This window comes from Megascapheus bottae, chromosome 36 (genome assembly GCF_031878675.1).
Source record: "Megascapheus bottae isolate mThoBot1 chromosome 36, mThoBot2.hap1, whole genome shotgun sequence".
NCBI classification, from domain to species: Eukaryota; Metazoa; Chordata; class Mammalia; order Rodentia; family Geomyidae; genus Megascapheus; species Megascapheus bottae.
In genome coordinates, this window is record NC_143544.1 from 6,877,463 (window position 1) to 6,895,292 (window position 17,830).

Below are 17,830 nucleotides of genomic sequence, written 5' to 3' on the forward strand. Positions count from 1 at the left end.
GACCTTGGTGACGGGTGCAGCTCAGGCCCTGTGGACACTGTCGCTGGTCTTTCTTGGGACAGGCCAGGTGGGTCTGAGGAAGACCTGTGGTGTGGCACCACCCATCTTCCCGCTGTGGCTCGTGCCGTGACCTTGCCTTTTCCCACTGAATTGACCTCAGAAGCCTGGTGCGGCCATATGGTCAGCGTCTGGTCTGGGTGGCTGTCCCTGCCCTGTCTGTGCAGGGAGTGGGGGGCTGGCAGTACAGTACAGGGCCGCGGCCTCCACCTGCCCTGGAGGCCCACAGGCGCCTCTGCCCTGGGACTTGGCTTTGTCCAGTTTATTCAGCGGTTGGCTCCGTATTTCTCGTGGACTTCTGGTGTCTCACCTAGGAATGTAACATTTAGGGGCCGTGACATTTAAGATGGAGCCGAAGCTTGCTAACTGCAGTTGTGTGAGGTTCCAGTCATCTTAAGGAGATTCTGATTAGACAAGAACTGGCTTTCCTATGCAGCCATCACCGCCGCCACTCCCGCCTCCCATCTAGCCTCACCCGTTGACATCAGCGCTTCTGAAAAGCTGAGGGGTTTTTTCTCTCTCTTTTTTTAAATGTTTTGTTTTGTTTTGTTTTACTCTGTGCTTTACTTTGGCTCTGACTCCAAGGGTTTCTTTGCCGCCCTTCAGTATGGGGCGCAGTCCTCCTTTCCTTTCCACCTCCCCATCTCCGGGGAAGAAAAGATGATCTCTTGAAGCATGGGCCAAGCTGGGTATCTCGGGGTCCTCCTTCCGCCATGGCACTTCCTTCCCAGATGGGGCCCGTGGATCCTCTTCAAAGGCTGCAGGCAGGGCCCGTGGCGTTCTCCGTGGTGATGTTCAAGGCCGCTTCCTCTTCCTGAGCCACCTGGAGGAGCTGGCGGTGGCGGCGTCTCCCAGGCCTCCCTCCTGAGCGCGTGCTTGCTGTGAGGCCTCAGGCGGGATGGGCTCAGGTTCAAGAGGGCAGGGCGCTGCCCCAAGCCTCTGCCAAGCCCCCTCACATGATGGCAGCACTGTGCAGCCCTCCCTGACTCAGGATTGTTTTCAGCAGACTCCCACTCCACACAAGGTTTTGTTTGCCTTCACTTCCGTCTTAAGCAGTTTTTCTCAGTCTTCTATAACAAAAATGTAAGTACGTGTCTGCACTGTTTCTTACGATTCGTCAGCCGTGAGCACCGGCCAGCGCTCCTGACACTCCCATGGTCCCATGGTGGTTTGGCGGCATGGACTCTGCCATGAAGCAGAGCAGGGGCCGGCAGAAACCTGGGAACAGGGACAGACTCCCCTGCACTTACAACCTCGTCCTGGATTTCCACTGTTAGAAACGGTGCCTCCACCTACCGCTTGTGCTCACAGATTCCATGTCATGGGTTATCTACATTCCCAGCAGTGGGGTCACTGGTGGGGGCAGCCGTGTGGGGCTGCAGGCCGGAGGTACAAGACTTAGTAGGACTCTGGCTTATTCTCTATCTATACAGATGCCTGCTGGCCAGAGACTCCCTAGAGTCAGGAAGGCTGTGAAGTCCCTTAAGGACAAAACAGAAAATTCCTAGAATAACTCCAGGGACTCTGGTGTCTCCTAAAAGAAAGTCCAGCTGCAAAAAAAAAAAAAAAAAAAAAGGGTAAAATCCTCTCATCTCCAATTAACCTCTAGAAAATGGGAGGTGGGGCTTGGCTCAAGGGTAGGGCAGTAGCCTTGAGCTGAAGAGTGCAGGGACAGCGCCCAGGCCGAGTTCAAGCTCCATGACACCCCCCCCCCAAAAAATGGAGCATGGTGTAACCTTGGGCTTGTCTAGCAACCAGGAGAGTGTGCCGGTTCACCTGTAGGGTATGTGTATGTGATCTTTGTCCCTTTCCTCCCCACACGATGGGTTCCCAGGAAATCTCAGGCCTTTCCTTTTATTCATACATTGTTAAGCAACTGTTATTATTCCCTTTATGTTCTTAGGAACTTAGAATTCACATGCCCGGTATTGAAGCATTTACAGGGTACATGTGAGTCAGTGGTTTCTATCTTCACAGCCCTGGAATGCTCACAACTGTCTTAATGAAAACTTTTTTTTTCTGGTCATGGGCCTTGAACTCAGGTCTGGGCACTGTCTCTGAGCTTCTTTTGCTCAAGGCTAGCACTCTACCACTTGGTAGAGAGCCACAGTGCCACTTTTGACTTTTTCTGTGTATGTGATAATGCTAGGCAAGCACTCTACCACTAGGCCACACCCCCAGCCCATGAAAACATTCCTGTCACCTGCACTCAGCTGTCAAGCCGCCTGCTTCCTGGTGACCACTCGTGCTTGTGTCTGTGAGTTTACCTGCTCTGGACATTTTTGCAATTGCCATAGGACCTTGGGCCTGGCTTCTCAGTACATGTGGCATGTCAGGCCTTTCCACATCACGGCTGGTATCAGCCTTGCCCAGCAGGTGCTGGTGTGTGGCAGAGATGACCGGGGGTGGGTGAGCCAGCTGGGCCTGCTCAGAGGCCTGGCCTGGGACAGAGCGAGGAGCCCGTCTCTTCTAAGATACTGCAGGAACACTCCTGTTGTGTGTGGGGTCCTCCTGCTGTGTCTGTCTTTGCTCTGGAGGGTGTGACGTGGGTCACAGAGGCTCAGCCGCTGGTCACCAGCATTCTGATGTGGTCCCATTGAGGCAGGGTGCTGGAGAGAAGAGCCTCCAGCTGCTTGAAGGGGGCGGGGCAGAGCCCACCGAATGCCTGGTGTCAGGCTGGTGGAGGCCCTTCAAGCTTTGGGTCTGCTTACTGGCCTGTGGGCCTGGCCCTGCGTGTCTCTGCAGGGTGGGCCTCTTAGGGCAGGTCATCTTTCGGACCCTGGAGTCCTGGGCCCATGAGATGGGGAGATGCCACGGTTTAGAAATTTTGTCAAAGCAAGAAAAATTGTAATGCCATTTTCTTCTTTTGTTTTTCAGGTATTCTTTTGGTAAGTGAGAATCCTTTAGAAAATCTGCGCGAGTTTTTGTGTGGGGTATGTATCTCCATTCTTGCATCCGGCGTTCCCATGCTGAGAGCCTGTTTCAGCCTGGGGGTCTTACAGGCCTGCTCTGGGGGCAGGGAGCCACCCGGACAATGCCGTGGGGCAGCCCGTCCGTCCCGTGCCTGTGGCCACGGAGGAGACTCAGGTCCCCAATCTCTACTGCCCCACTGGTGGAGCAGTTGGAGTGGACGACAGGGCATGCCTAGGACAGCAGTGTTCTTGTTCTTGTGCCTGGACCCCCCCCCCCCCCAGCCTCCCTAAGCTATGTGCTGGGGCGGGCGGCACAGCCTGGGCTGTGTCTTATTTGCCTCCCAGGGCACTGGGCCTGCGACGTGGCGTGTCAGGCCTCTGGCCTCATGCTCACAAGCCCAATGTCTGCACAGTGCTGGAAGTGTGGCTTTTGTCACACAATGCCTCCCACCTGCTGGAGCGCGGGCAAATACAAGAGTGTTTTTGACTGCTAGGCACAGGCATGTCAGGAAGACTGCTTGGGCAGCCCTCACCCGCTTCCTGACGCCAGGCCTGCTCCCTCTGAACCTGGCCAGGCTGGGGGGTTACTCCATGTGAAAATTCTCCCAGAGAATCCTGCACATGCCATATGCTGAGTAAGTTTTACTTCTTTTGTTTATCTGAAATCACAGAAGGGTTTTTTAAATTTTATTTTATTTTTCCCGGTTATGAGGACTGGAACTTTGAGGCCCTGACTCCTTTACTAGAGGTTAGGAATCCCGCTCTGGGGCTGTGTGTTCTGTCGCAAATAGTGAGGCACACGATGCTGGCACCCCTCAGGGCCAGGGATGTGCAGGCAGGAAGCCGTGATGCCTGGAGCTTGATGCGCCCTCACAGCTGTGGGGAAGGGTGCCAGGGCTGAGGGTGCAGGGAGAGGGGGTGGGCCTTGTGCCTGGGTTTACCAGCATGACCACCCCCCCCCCCTCCTCCTCCTTCTCCTTCTTCTTCTTTTTTGTTGGTTGTGGGGCTTGAACTCTGGGCCTGGGCACTGTCCTTGAGCTTTTCAGCTCAAAGCTAGCACTCTACCACTTGAGCCACAGCCCCACGTGTGGGTTTCCGGCAGTTAATTGGAGGTAGCAGTCTTATGGACTTTAGTGCCCAGACTGGCTTTGAACTGTGATCCTCAGATCTCAGCCTCTTGAGTAACTAGGATTAGAGGCACTGGCACCTGGCTTACTTGTGGTTTTTCTTTTTCTTTTTCTTTTTTTTTTTTTTGCCAGTCCTGGGACTTGAACTCAGGGCCTGGGCACTGTTGTTGGGCTTTTTCCTCAAGGCTAGTGCTCTACCACTTGAACCACAGCACCATTTCTGGCCTTTTCTATGTATGTGGTCCCCAGGGCACCGTGCATGCTAGGCAAGCATCTTGTAGCTCTAGGCCACACTCCCAGCCCCTGAAACCACTTTCTTACCAAGCCTCTGATGACAGGACAAATCTCAGGTAGACAGGGAGGGGCCACCCCGTCCAGCACTGCCCCTCCCATGGGCACAGGGCTGGTGGGATACAGGATGTAGGTGCACTGAAGTCTGGGGTGGAGCCTGCCAGATGGAGGCTGGGCGGCAGAAGGTAAAGGACCTGCGGAGGATGGAGCAGGATTCCAGACCCTGAGCCAGGGAAGGTTCCTTCATAGGAAGACAGTACTCCGCTTTTCCTTTCTAGTGGTACTGGGGTTTGAACTCAGGGCCCTGTGCTTGCTCTGTGCTGATTATTCTTTGAGGTAAAGCCTGTGCCCGGCTGGGTGTGCACTGGGACCAAGACCTTCCTGTCCTGCTTCCTGTGGAGTCTGGACGGCAGGGGGCCCCCCACCAGCCTCCTCCCTTAAGACGGATCTCCACCCACCCGCCAAGCCAGGCAGCAGCGGAGGGAAGCCCAGGGCCGTGAGCTGGGCAGCGGGCAGGGCGTGCTAAGACCTGTGTGCCCAGGTCGGGTTTGACTTCTGTCCTCGGTCCTCGTGCTTGGAGTCTTTCCTTCCTGGTGTGGACCTCCATTCTTTCCTCCCCTGGTTGGTGTGCTCCCGGGCTGTCCTTGGCAGGCCTGGCTGCTGTGGCTGGCTGCGTGGGGTGTTTGCGTAGCTGGGACGCTTGAACCCCTGGGTGTTCCCCTTCACTGCGGCACCTCCTGCCAGCCGGTGTGAATTAAGCGCTCCATGTGACCCCTTACCCCGGCTGCTCTTAAATTCATGCTTTAAAAACAGCTTAATGAGGGGTTTACTGGCCCAATTGGAAGTTTTTATTAAGACCCATTCGTGCTGGAGTGGAGAGTGCCTGCAGGAAGCCATTAGCCCAGCCACCCGCCCAGCAGGCCCCGCCAAACAGCTTCCAGACCCGCCGGCCGGGCCTGGCCAGCGTGCATTTCCAGCACTTCCAGTACAGTCTACCAGTCTCTTCCCAGCCCCCACGCCCAAGAAAGCTTCATTCAATGATTCTCCACCAGACAGCCTCAGCTGCCAAACCCGCAGGCCAGCCCCCGCGTCCTTCCTGGGTCCTCTGTGAACTCAGTCCTGCAGCGCCCTGGGAGACTGTCCCCACACTGTCATCTCAAGCCCCTGCCCACAGGGATGGTGACATCTGGTGTCCAGCCACGTGGCTGGGAGCAGCACAGGGTGGCCCGGCTCCGTGGCGCGGGGCCATGTGCGGTGCTGTGCCCTGGCTGTTCTAAATGGTGACACCTAGGGGCTTGACATGCATTCCTTCTCTCTGCTTAGTAATCATTGCTGACACTGAGTTGAACCCTGAGGAAGAGGTGTTTTCCTTAGTCATGTGACCACTCACACTGCTATGCGCTGCTGCTCCCGGCTTCTCCCCTTGTGTTTGCCCGCGTCCCTCCCCTGTCCAGGGGGTGCTGGAGTGCTGCAGCGCCTTCTTGCTGTCTCTCCACGCCAGTCCTCAGGCCTCTGGCTGGGTTTGCGCCTTGGTTTCACCGAGGTTTCAGCCTGCCTGGCTGACATTCCCTGCACGTGGCACCGGGGTCAGCTGAGTGGATCGGGAGCCTCTGCTCACTCCCTGCCATCAGTCTCCCCACTGTCCCCTCCTCTCGGCGTCTCCCCTGACGCTGCTCTGGGACTAGTTTTATCTACCAGGTTTTCTGAAATGTTAGCTTGTGTTCTGTGTTTGCTTCTTTTCCGTGCAGGGACTCGTGTGCTGAACAGGTGCAGTGCCACTGACCACAGATTTGTGACAGCTGCATTGACTTGTTAGTGTTTACTTCTTCCAGTGTCCCGAGCTGACAGTACAATTCGTTCACTTCATTCTCTGGGGGACCACTGCCCCCAGCGCCCCCCCTCCCATCAGCCGAGACCCCAGCCACCTGGCTGCAGATGCATGGTGGGTGGGCTCTGACCCTCGCCACTGATGGCGCTTGCTGTCTTTAGGTGTATAAATTGCCTTTTGTCTATCAACTTCAGATTTTTTTGCATGCTAGCTAGATAGTGGCCTGAAAAGTATTCTTTTATTTTGCTGTGTTTTTCTTGTGTTGCTGGCAGGAGAGCCCAGGTCCAGGCAGATGCTGACAAGCAAGCACTCTTACCATGGAGCTGCAAGCCCCGCCCTAAATTGTACTTTTCATTATTAAAAAAGAAAAGCAAGGGCTGAGCATGTGGCCTAGTGGTAGAGCACTTGCCTCACATGCATGAAGCCCTGGGTTCCATTCCTCAGTACCACAGACACAGAAAAAGCCAGAAGTGGTGCTGTGGGCTCAAGTGGTAGAGCTCTAGCCTTAAGAAAGCCCAAGGACAGTACTCAGGCCCCGAGTTCAAGCCTCAGGTCTGGCAAAAAGAAAAAAGAGCGAGAAGAGGTAGACGTGTACATGGATTAGCCTGGTTTATACAAAGCGGCACCACACTGGTGGGTGCAGGCTGAGACTGAGAGGGCCGCAGCTCCAGGTCAGCCTGGAGAGTGCACCATTGTTGAGACCCCATCTCATCCACGCGTGGACGTGGTGGCATGCCTGTTACCCCTCGCTTCCGTGAGAAGTCTCAGGTGGGTGGGCGGATGCCTGGGCATGTAAAGGGCTGGAGTGTGATTCAGTGATGAGGCCTGCAGCGAGTGCCGCATTCAAACCCTGGTACTGCCAGAACCAAAGCAGCCGTCTCCTCACCCCAAAGCAGCTCTCCACTGGCACCACGCGGGTAACGAAGTCTGTGTGGGAGGTGCTTGGTGTGTGCTTGTAGACAGGGTCGGCCACGCCCCGCCTCACAGTGATCCAGTGCAGGCAGAACCGGGTATGGATTCGTCATGCCTTGGTTATGGCGGCTGTCCCCATACAGAACCGAATACTGAGCTAGGATATTGTTCTTCTACCAACTTTTGTTTTTCCTATAGTTTAATAGTTGCCTTTTCTTTTGTGGTTTAACTTTTTCGTTTCCAGTCACATTTCACCATTTGGTTCCAAATTGTGTGGCGCAACTATTCAACCTCTTTCTTCCCTCCCTCTCTTCCCCTCCCTCCCCCCAACCCCACGGTTGGTACTGCAGTGTGATCTCACCGCCTGGGTGCCGTTTCTAAAGCTTTTTGCTCAAGGCTGGCCCTCTACCACTTGAGCCATACCTCCACTTCCAGCTTTTGTCTTTGTGTCATTCATGGGGCTTGAACTCGGGGACTAGGTGCTGTCCCTGAGCTCTTTTGCTCAAGGCTAGAATTCTACTGCTTTGAGCCACAGCACCACATCTGGTTTTTTGGTGATGGATTGCAGATAAGGGTCTCACGGACTTTCCTGCCTAGGCTGGCTTTGAACTGTGATCCTCAGATCTCAGCCTCCTGAGTAGTTAGGATGACAGGTGTGGGCCACCACACCCGGCCACTTTCTTGTTTTTGGCGGGGTTAATTGTAGACAATGGCCTCATAGCCTTTCCCGCCTGGGTTCCATTGGCCAGTCTGTCCCTCTGTATACAAGGATCCCGTGCCCCACGAGACTCAGGATCAGCAGCCGTGTTTCCTACGCTGCCTCCCGTGACCTAGAACGGTGTTCTCAGAAGGCTCATTGTCAGCCCGTGCATGGCGGCATGCCTGGGAAGACACCAAGGGTCCTGGTGAGCTGGAGCTCATCTTCCGGCCCCGCACACCACGCAGTGCAGATTCCTGCGCTGTGAGCTGGTGATGGGGTGCAGACGCCAGCCTGCCGGGAGCCTGCAGCGCCAGCGGCGTGCCCCTTGAACTTCCCTGGCGATGGGAAGAGCCCAGTGCCACGGTGCCTGGCCTCCCCACCACAGGGGGCAGGAAGAGGCTGGGGACTGCCCGGCTTTGATGTTCCAAGACAGAAAGTGTTAGGGGGGGCTGAGCCCATGGCATCACGTGGCAGCCCTTCCCCACCCTGCCCGCACCCAAGCACCATGCCAGTTAGAAGGCTGGGTCCCCACGCTCATCCTGGGGCCTCCCGCCCCTGTGGCAGGTGAGGGCTGCTGGCTGTTGGGTCCAGTCATAGGACATCTGTGGCGCATTGCAGGCTGACCATGAGGAGGGGCACCGGAAACACATCAAGGTTTCTGTGCTGCTTCTCTCCCACTACTGCTGCTCCCTCCCCCCTCCTTCCCCCTCCCCCACCACACACACACACACCACACTTTCTCACCTTGTCCCTGTGCCTGCCTCTCCTCTGCCCTTTAGGCTGGCTCCGCCTTGTGAGAGCCTCGAGCCTCATGCCGCCTCACACCTGCAAGGTGGCTGAGGTGGTTTTTCCCACGTCTGGGTGCCTTCTCCCGGCCCCGCCTGCTTCTGATAGGAAGTCAGCTGCCGCTGACAGGAAGTCGGAGCCGCTCCTGTGCAGGCCGTGTGTCCTGTGACTGCCTGGGGGAATTCTGTGTTGGCTGTGGTGTATGAACTCTGTGAGTTCTGTCCCACGGCGGCTCTGTGCGGCGCGAGGTGGTCTGGCTGGCTGCATGGCTTACACGCTAGGCTGGTTGGTCATTGGTGCTCGAGGCAGATCTGCGGGTGGTCCGCCCTTCAGGAGACCCCTGGCCCTGTGCTGTGCCCAAGGGCATCCTTACAATACTTCTTAGCAGCTCACTAAAGGCTTCAGGATCGGAAGCATGGGATCGCCATAATTACACAGAAAGCGTGAAGCCTTTAGTCAGCCATTCCAGAAACATCCATCCACAACCTCTGGCGGCACTGGGCTGCCCACCCTTCCTGGTAAGGGCGCTGCAGGGGTGGGGGGAGGAACAGTGGTGTGCCGTCGGCCGGCCGGCGTGGCTCTGATGTGGATGTGTGTGGGTGACGCCCCCCCCCTGCACACACCCGGCCCCATAGGCGTCCACACCGCACCTGGACACGCTAGACCCGGGAAAGCCTGCGCATGCTGTGTGAGGTTGTGTGGGTGGCTGGGTACTCCACTTCCACAGCAGCTGTCATTGTCTCTGCCCGCCCAGGAGTCCCTGGGGGCTCAGGGAGAGGGGGACAGGCAGAGGTGAGCACCTCACAGGTCCCTGTGCATGAGATGCCTGGATGGCCAGGGAGCAGGGTCTGGACCCGGGCTGTGCCGGCTCCACAGGGCCAACCACGTGTAGTGTCGGCTGAGCTAAGGCGCCTCCGTCACATACATGCATGCACACACACACGCGCGCACACACACATGTACTTTGCGTGTTCAAAGCCCCAGCGTGAGGCTGGGCAAGCTGTAGCTCATTTCCCCACACCAGAAACAAGAGAAGGAATGGCTAGGCCCTGTGCCCGTAAGCCTGATATAGGTTAAGTATGTGGACTATATTAATCTGGGAAAATCTGTCGCTAAGTCTCATTTCCGTTGAGGGGAAGCGTGTCCACGTTTGTCCAGAGACTGCAAGGCTGCTGGGTCCCCTCTGTGGATCCTGTTTCCAGCCTGGCGACACCTGCAGAGGCCGGAGCAATGGGAGCCACCAGGCCGGAAGTCTGGTTGTCACGGCAACCAAGCATTAACCAGCACCGTGACGGGCATGGGGACCCCTGGGGGTCACGAAGAGGGCATGCGGGTTGTAGAGGTCACTTCCTGTCTCTGCAGTGCCCAAGGACACCCTTACAATACATGTTAACGATTTGCTGAAAGCTTCAGGATTGGAAGCGTGGAATTGCTGTAATTATATTGAAAGCGCGAAGCCTTTAGCCAGCTCTTCCAGAAACATCCATCCACTAGGAAATGCATTTCCAGCTGGGTGCTGCTATTTCATGCCTGTAAATCCTAGCTACCTGAGAAGTGAAGAGTTAGGAAGAGTTCTGTTCAAGACCAGCCCAGGCAGACAAGTTGGAAAATCAGTATCTCAAGAAAATGGGGGCAAAGGTAAGGCTGGAGGCATGGCTCAAGTGGTAGAATGCCAGCGTGCAGGCGCAGGCCCTGAGTTCAAAGGTCATTACAACAAAAAAGAAAATGAGCTCCCATTTACTGGCTAATCTGTGCTTTAAATTCTGACCCCAGTGGCTCACCCGCCCTCAGCAGGTCAGTCAGCTCCACCTGACAGGAAATGTTCTTATGTGACGTGGGAGGCCCCCGCCCCCCCCACGCCCAGCAGGCTTCTGAGCCACGGTGTGGTCTCTGCTAACACCAGGGAGTGTGAGCAGGGGAGTGCAGAGGGCCCAGCCACAGCAGCAGGCTTCCGCAGGAGTCACGTCAGCTCTTGTGCCCCGCCAAGGGAGTCCTAGGTATTCAGATGGGCACTGAGTCTCCTGAGAGCCGCGGGGTCCTGCCTGGACACACCTCTGAGCGGTGCCCGCAGTGCCCTTAGAAACTCAGTGGCACTTGATGGGTGGGGCCGTCCGCCTGTCATCTGCGTGGAGGCTCAGTAGCGACATTCCACGGAGGGCAGGCTGTAGTGTGGAGCATTCCAATCCACCGCACGTCCCCGGGGGCCTGGCACCGTGGTCACGTTCTGCCAGAGCTGGCAGCTGGCCTCCCCGGTGACGTCACCACCCATGTGGGCCACTCCGTACCCCTGTGCCGTCTGTGAGGCCAGGGCTCTTTTCTGCCAGCAGTAGTGCAGAACGAGGTTTTGGTGTGTTATTTCTTAACTTCTCAACCTAAAATATAACCTACAAAAATGAGGGAAACTTTTAAAAGCTCCTGGCTCCCTCCAGGGAGGTGGCGGAGGGCGGGCGTTCCACGCTGGAGTGACAGCCAGTCAGGGGGAGCACGTTGCCCCCTTCTCCCTGTTTTTAACGGCTGAGCTAATGGATTTCCTGTTTCTCACGTGGATGGTGGCTGTCACTTTTGAAGGATCCATCTGTGCTACACTTAATTATTCTTTCTAAGTAGCTGAGATGGTAGTTTTGACAAAGCTCGTGAGACCAGGCTGCAGTTTTCTTCTGAGAGTAGCCATTGGGGGCTTTGGGCTGTGGATGTTGAAATGGCTTTCCTTCTGGATGGAGGGGCCTGGTCTTGGACAGAGCAGCTCTTGCTCCGGTGTTCTTTCCCGGATGTCACCTGTGTGCGTCACCTCCAGTGGGTCCAGTGGGTCCAGGCGGCTCAGCACGGAGACTGCTCAGCTATAGCCGAGTGCATCTGCCAAGCTAAGCCCCGCAGCCAGAGCCCCGCACCCTGACACACAGGCTGGCACCGGGCCTGGGGGAAGAGCGAACGCCAGGCACCTTCGTCCCCGCCAGTGAAGGCCCAAGTTTTAGGCCCAGGCTGGGAGTGGTGTGGGGCTTCTCAGCTGACAAAAGGCCCCGGGGCAATGGGTGGCACGGGGCCAGGTCTGCCCCATCTCCAGCCCCTGTGACCTGCAGAAGGTGCCTTCTCGTGTCTGTCCACACCACAAGGACCCGGTATGCCTGACAACAGCACTGAACCAGCGCTTCCACCAGAGCCTGGCCCGTGGAAGCGCCCTGGCAGCGCGCTGGTTACTTTATTTTATTTTTTTCTGGGGATGCATCCTCTACTATGCTGAAGCAGAGAACAATGGCCTCCCTGTGTGCTGAGCAGCTGCTGGACTCCTCAGATCCCAGCCGAAAACACGAGCAGATGGGGCTGCCACCCTTCCCTCCCCAGAGCCGCCCCGGGCCTGAGGCCCTGGATGAAGACCCCGCCTGTCACCCTCCGCCCGCCCCAGGCGCGGCCGGCTCGGCCATGGGGTCAGCACCTTGGTTCGTGTCATTCTGCCCCACCTCTGCACGGAACGAGTGGATGGTTACACTCCCGGCTTCGGGGAGAGCATCACCCCGAAGCTCTGCGACCTTGGCAGTGTGGGGTGCTGCCCAGGGTTGGGGGTGCCTCTCATGATGTGATGGGGCTCTCAGCCCCCCCCCCACCCAGGGGGAGGACTGCTTTGCAGGCACTGCCAGCCCTGGAGGAGGAGGAGCTGCACTTGATAAGGAATGCAGCCCTGGGCATGTGTCTCCGCGTCTTATCTACTGAATCCTTTACTTGTGGTCTGTGGCCTTGTGAATATCCATTTCGTACTTGGTGTTAGAAGTGAATGCTATTTAGTGCTTAAGTTCTTTGTTTTAGAATGTGCAGAGAAGTCCGGGGTATAGCAGGAGGGGCTCCCCTCTGCCCCGTCCCCTCGTAGGCGTCCGCCTTCCCTTCTCATTTCTCCCAGCTTCTCCCTGTTCCTGCACACTCACATGTCGGTTGGCCATCCGAGCCCTCTGAGAGCCCTGCAGCCGCAGTGGGCCGGGGTCTCCAAGAGCCCTGCAGGAAACCAGTGAGGCTGGCAGCCGCTAGGGAGCGGCCCGTGCCACCCTGAGATTCTGCGTACCTGTGAGTTCATGGGCTCTGGGCCCGGCGTAGTCCATGCCAGTTCCAGCAGGAAGAATGGGCCTGGGGAGTCGTCGGGCAGCCTGGGGGCTTAGGGAGAAGGGGGTCTCTTGGACCCAGGGGCCCCTGGCTCCGATTCTCTTTCCCAGCTGGGCCCTGCCAATGGAGGGCTTCTGGGCATGGTGCCATGTCCGCACTGGCATGCATCCCCAGGGGAATCGTTCAAAGCTCAACGTTGTTTCGTGCAAACCGAATGAACAGTAGGCTCCTGTGTGGCCGTGGTGGCCCATGCCTGTAATCCCAGCTACTCAGGAGGGGGGGTTCAAGGCCAAGTTCAGGAGAGCCCCCTCTCAGCTAGGGAAGAAAGGTAACCAGAAGAATCCCAGGACAGGCCAGCCAGGCCAAAATGGGACATTGGGAAAAATAAAGGCAAGAAGACGTCGGCTGTGTGCCTGTAATCCTTGGTACCTCACCTATGAAACATAACTATATTTTAAGTGGCTCACACCTGTAATCCTAGATACTAAGGAGGCTGAGAGCTGAGGAGTGGTAGAGCGCTAGCCTTGAGCATAAAAGAAGCCCAAGGACAGCACCCAGGCCCCGAGTTCAAGCCCCACAACAACAACAACAAAAGCAGGGAAGGGGGTGACAGATACAGATCAAGGGGTAGGTTACCCAGCCGGGAGCCTCCAGCCCCTGGGTTCAGCAGGTCCAGGGGCTCAGACTGTGCTGCTGGCCCCGCAGGAGGGCAGGCACGTGGGCCTGGACAGGGCCGGGCCCTCTCCGCCAGGGCAGCCGGGCAGGCTACCGGGATGCCCAAGGCCACTGTGGAGATGCTGGGCTGCTGCGTTGACCTCCTGGCACACACACGCACGCCGTGCCACCGCCTCACGTGCTGGGCTGCGCTGCGGGAGAACCGGCGTGGCTGTGCTTCCGCTGACCTCACCGTCCCCTCCTCTCCTCCTCTCACTGTAGGGTGGGAGTCACAGCTGCTGGAGACGGGGTTCCTGGGCATCTTCCTGTGCCCGCTCTGGACCCTGTCCCGACTGCCCGCGTCCACCCCGCCGTCCCGCATCGTCCTCTGGGGCTTCCGGTGGCTGATTTTCAGGATCATGCTCGGAGCGGTGAGTGGAACTCGTGGCCATCCCCTCAGGAAACGTCCCTCCTGAAGCACGGCGGGGCTGGAGGCGGCTGGGGTGTCCCTCGCCGACCCAGGCTGCCCGGCCTGGCCTGGCCTGGCCCGGCTGCTGCCGTCTCTGGCACTCGGGGCCTGCTCTGAGCACTCATGCAGCATCTCCAGGGCCAGCGTGCGGCAGCCAGGGCTCTGGGCCCCCTCTGGGAGGGTCTGAGGAGGAGCGGGCGGGGTCCTTTCACCAGCAGCCTCCTCAGCAGGGCACCGCTGAGGTAGGCAGGCCAGGCCCCGGAGGCGGATGGTGGAGAAGTCACCAGGCTGTTCCATGCGTGGCTCTGATGCCAAGAGTTGAAAGCACCATGATGCCTGGGAGAGACGGCAAGTCATTATTAGCACATTCTGAAGCCTTTTATGACATTTTGATTGACTGTTAATGCCAGCTGGATATAAATTACCAGGTGCTCTAAAAGGTGCAATTACACGACAGTCTCCGGTGGGACAGTCGTCGCTTCAGTGGGGGTGAGGGGCTCGGGGACGAGCGGCACAGCTGCGGGGTGGCCCTGGCCTCCTCTGCCTCCAGCCTGGACTGGAGCCGCCCAGAACCACGGTGGGGTTCACAGGGTGATGGTGGCTCTGGCAGCAGTGAGGAGAGGGTGCTGGGTTGGGAGAAGAGCACCTGATCTCTGTTGGCCCCCCCGCAGGGGACTGCAGACTCCCTTACAGCTGGGTGGGGGCTGGCGTCCTTTGCCTGACTCCAGCAGAGGCCAGGCTGGTCCTCTGGCAGGATGAGGGGGGGAGGCCCTGCCCTTCATCCACCTCCTGTCCCTGTGCCCCATGGGCTTGCCTCCCCGCCCCAGGCAGGGGGAGCTCCCCTCAGGGGTGGAGGCTGGGGTGGCACCATGGTCCCCCGGGAGGAGGGTGGACTGTGCCGCCACGCCACCCTGCACGGGGAGCTCACAGAGTGGGCTCCGAGGACTGGGGGGCCCTGGCACCTGGCTCCAGCTCCCAGTGACGCCAGGCTTCCGCTTCCCCCTCTCCCCGCACCCATACCTCACAGCCACAGGCTGTGCAGGGCACAGACGTAGCAGGGTCTCCCCACCTCGTCTGGGGGGACAGCACAGTCCTGTGGCTGCCTGTGCTCCCCCAGTCCCCAACTGGACCCCGACTGGCCTGGGCCACTCCCCAGGACAGCACTTCTCCTGCTGCCCCCCGTTCTCTGCTGAGGTGCAGCTACTTCAGCCCATTTACTTAGGAAATGGTAAGCAGGGTGGAGATTGGCCAAAAGATCACACACACGCCCTGCCCTCCCCCTCAGTCTTGGTCGGTGCTGCATGGAGAGAGTGCATGGTGGAGTTGTGTTCTCCCAGCTGAGCTCCCTGTCTGAGGCTGCGCTGTCCGGGGCCCAGGATGGGTTTTCCATGTGTGCTTGGGCTGGGCCTGCTCTAGATTACTTTGTCCTGATGAATTGTGCTGCGTGTCGGGTTAACACTCAGTCGCCGAGATTCTGGGAACTGAGCCAGTGTCATTATTGCTGAGAATTCTCAGGCCTGAATAATGCCTGAGGGAGACCCTGCTTTCAGGGGGTCCAGCTGAGAGCTGGAGGTCGCCTCACCTCTCCCCGCACGGCCTCTCCCTGCTCCGCCTCCTGTCAGGAGGAGGCGTGCAGACGCTGCCCTGGGCCTGGCAGCCCCTGCTCTGCTGTAAGCACCAGCCAGAGCCCACGGACATCAGGAGAAGAGCATTTGGAAATGGCATTGTGGACACAACCTGCAACTGTCTGTCGCGCATGATGGTGAGGAGAGGGAAGGAGGCCAGGCCAGCGGGTCCCGGGGAGCCGTGCTGCACCTGCATTGTCCACCGCTGGGTCTGCATTGTCCGCTGCCCAACCCTCCCTCCCGCCCTAGTGTTTATGTTATCATTTCCCCTACTGCCATTTTCCTGTTTGCTCCACATGTTAGCGATTCACAACACCACTGAGTGAGCAGATCCCAGCTTGTACCCATTTGCAGCGGCTGTAGCAGAGCGGGTGCCACAGGGAGGCAGCAGGGACAGAATAGAAGCTTACAGAACTCTTGGCAGTGTGGTGACCCAGCCTGCCGGCCACAGAAAACAGTGGCAGGCATCGTCCATGCCGTTGCAGGCTCCTGCCCCCAGGAGGCGGGGCGCAGACGACCCACGTGCAGACTGTCCCAGCCTCTGACTGCCGAAGAATGGAGAGAAGCCCACAGGCGCAATAGCTCTGGGTCAGAACTTGGAGCAGCCAGGCGCCTCCGCCAGGTGCCCGGCCCAGCCCTGCGAGCGCCCTCGCCTCAGCTGTGTCGGAGGGTGCTTTAGGGCCACGGATCTGACAGCTGAGAGCCCTTGAAAAACACAACAACCAAAACGGAGACGAAAGGAAACAGGAAATCTGCCCCATCCGCATCTGCTAAAGAGATTGAATTTGAAATAGAAGAAGACTGTTCTAGAACGAAAGCTCGGCCCCCAGCTTCAGTGGTAAGCTGAGCAGTGCAGGGGGAGATAAGGCAGCTGAAGAAGGGCTTGCTGCCTCCCGTGGTTCAGTGACCGTGTGGCCGTGACGTCAAGCCCCATGGGGACGTTGCAGGACAGAAAATTGGACTCAGTATCCCTGCAAACAAAGGTGCGAAGCCCTTAAAAAAAAAATTGGCAATTCAAACCTGGCCACATAAAAGATGTGGTTTATCTTGGGAATGCAAGGTTGGTTTAACAGTTGAAAATGATTTAATGTCTTTCACTGTGGCAACCGAAATAAAGGCGAAGAGTTTTATCTCAGCAGATACCGAAAAGGAGGAGAACGTGTGGATTACGGTTGGAGCCGGCCTAGGCAGACACGCTCGTGAGACCCCGTGCCAGCCGCTGCCTCGGGTGGTGGTGTGCGCCTGCCGTCCCAGCTGCATGGGTGGTGGAGAGTGAGAAGCTTGCCGTTCTGGGCCAGCCAGCCTCCATCGCCAAGTTACTGGAACTCGACCTTGGCGGAAGAAGCTGGGCATCATGATGACCACGTTGAAGACCCCCGCAGACCCCCGTCCAGGTCCCTGCCCGGCAGCAAGTGTGGACACAGCTCAGAGCCACAGAGCACAGACACCCGGACCTCGGCGGGGTGTGGGGGTCCCGCCTGGGGTCTCTGTGGTGGCAGGGTTGCCTTGTGCCAAGTGGAGCACAGAATTGAGCAGCAGGGGGTGAAAGCCTGAGGCTCTGTGAGGCTCTGTCGCCCATTCGGCCCCGGCGCCTGCGTGGCAGCCACGTCAGAGCTCACTGTTTCAAGTGGTGAGGATCACGGGACCACGGGTCCAGGCCACGGAGGAGCGCCACGCCCCCACCGGAGGGGCCGGGCAAGCCCCGGCCCGCACGCTGTGACGTGGCCTTGGTCCTGGTCACCTGCAGAATAGGAAGCATCACGTCGCCTGGGCTTCAGGGACATTGTAGCCCTCCCAGCGTGGAGCCCAGGTCACGGCCCCGACAGGAGACCGGCGTGGCCTGGGGTGGTGAGTGGGAGAGCAGTGTGGACAGGGGTCCCCTGCCTGTTCCGACTGGGTGCACAGAACCATTTTAAAAGTGGGAGGCCTGGCTGTGGCAGGCGTGGCTCTGTGGGTGGCGCTGACAGCTAGGGAGCAGGCGGGAGACACCATTAGCACAGAAGAGCGAGACGCTTGCTAAGGAGCAGAGACAAAAAGGCTTTGCTGTCTCCAGGCTTCTCCTCTCGTCAAATCTGATTAAGTATAATGAAATCAGCATCGGAATGCGCCTGTCCCTGAGCAGACGGCATCAAACGAAGGCCCTGCCCCGCTGTGCCGGCACCCTCACTCCGAAATGAGAGCAATCACCCTAATTTGTTTTATTGCATTAACGTGGGCAGAACTGAAGAAAGGGGCTTTCTTCCGGCTTCGGGAGCCTCCTCAGAGGCATCACGGGAACTCGGCCATCCCAGGCTGGCCTCCGCCCCCTCTCAGCCCAGCACAGTGAGAGCCAGCCCTCGGGCTCTGCGGTAGTCACTGGCCCCCAGTGCAACCAGAGTGCTTT

At 58.1% G+C, this 17,830-nt stretch overlaps 1 protein-coding gene across 1 annotated transcript in view; it reads left to right on the forward strand.

Annotated features, from left to right (window-relative positions):
• The window catches only part of Lmf1 (lipase maturation factor 1), a 36,531-nt gene that overhangs the window by 8,051 nt on the left and 10,650 nt on the right, over positions 1-17,830 (forward strand). The window contains exons 3-4 of the mRNA XM_090324644.1: positions 2,935-2,945; positions 13,636-13,784. Of these exons, the coding sequence (XP_090180770.1) occupies positions 2,935-2,945; positions 13,636-13,784 (160 nt within the window). The remainder of the gene's footprint in view (positions 1-2,934; positions 2,946-13,635; positions 13,785-17,830) is intronic.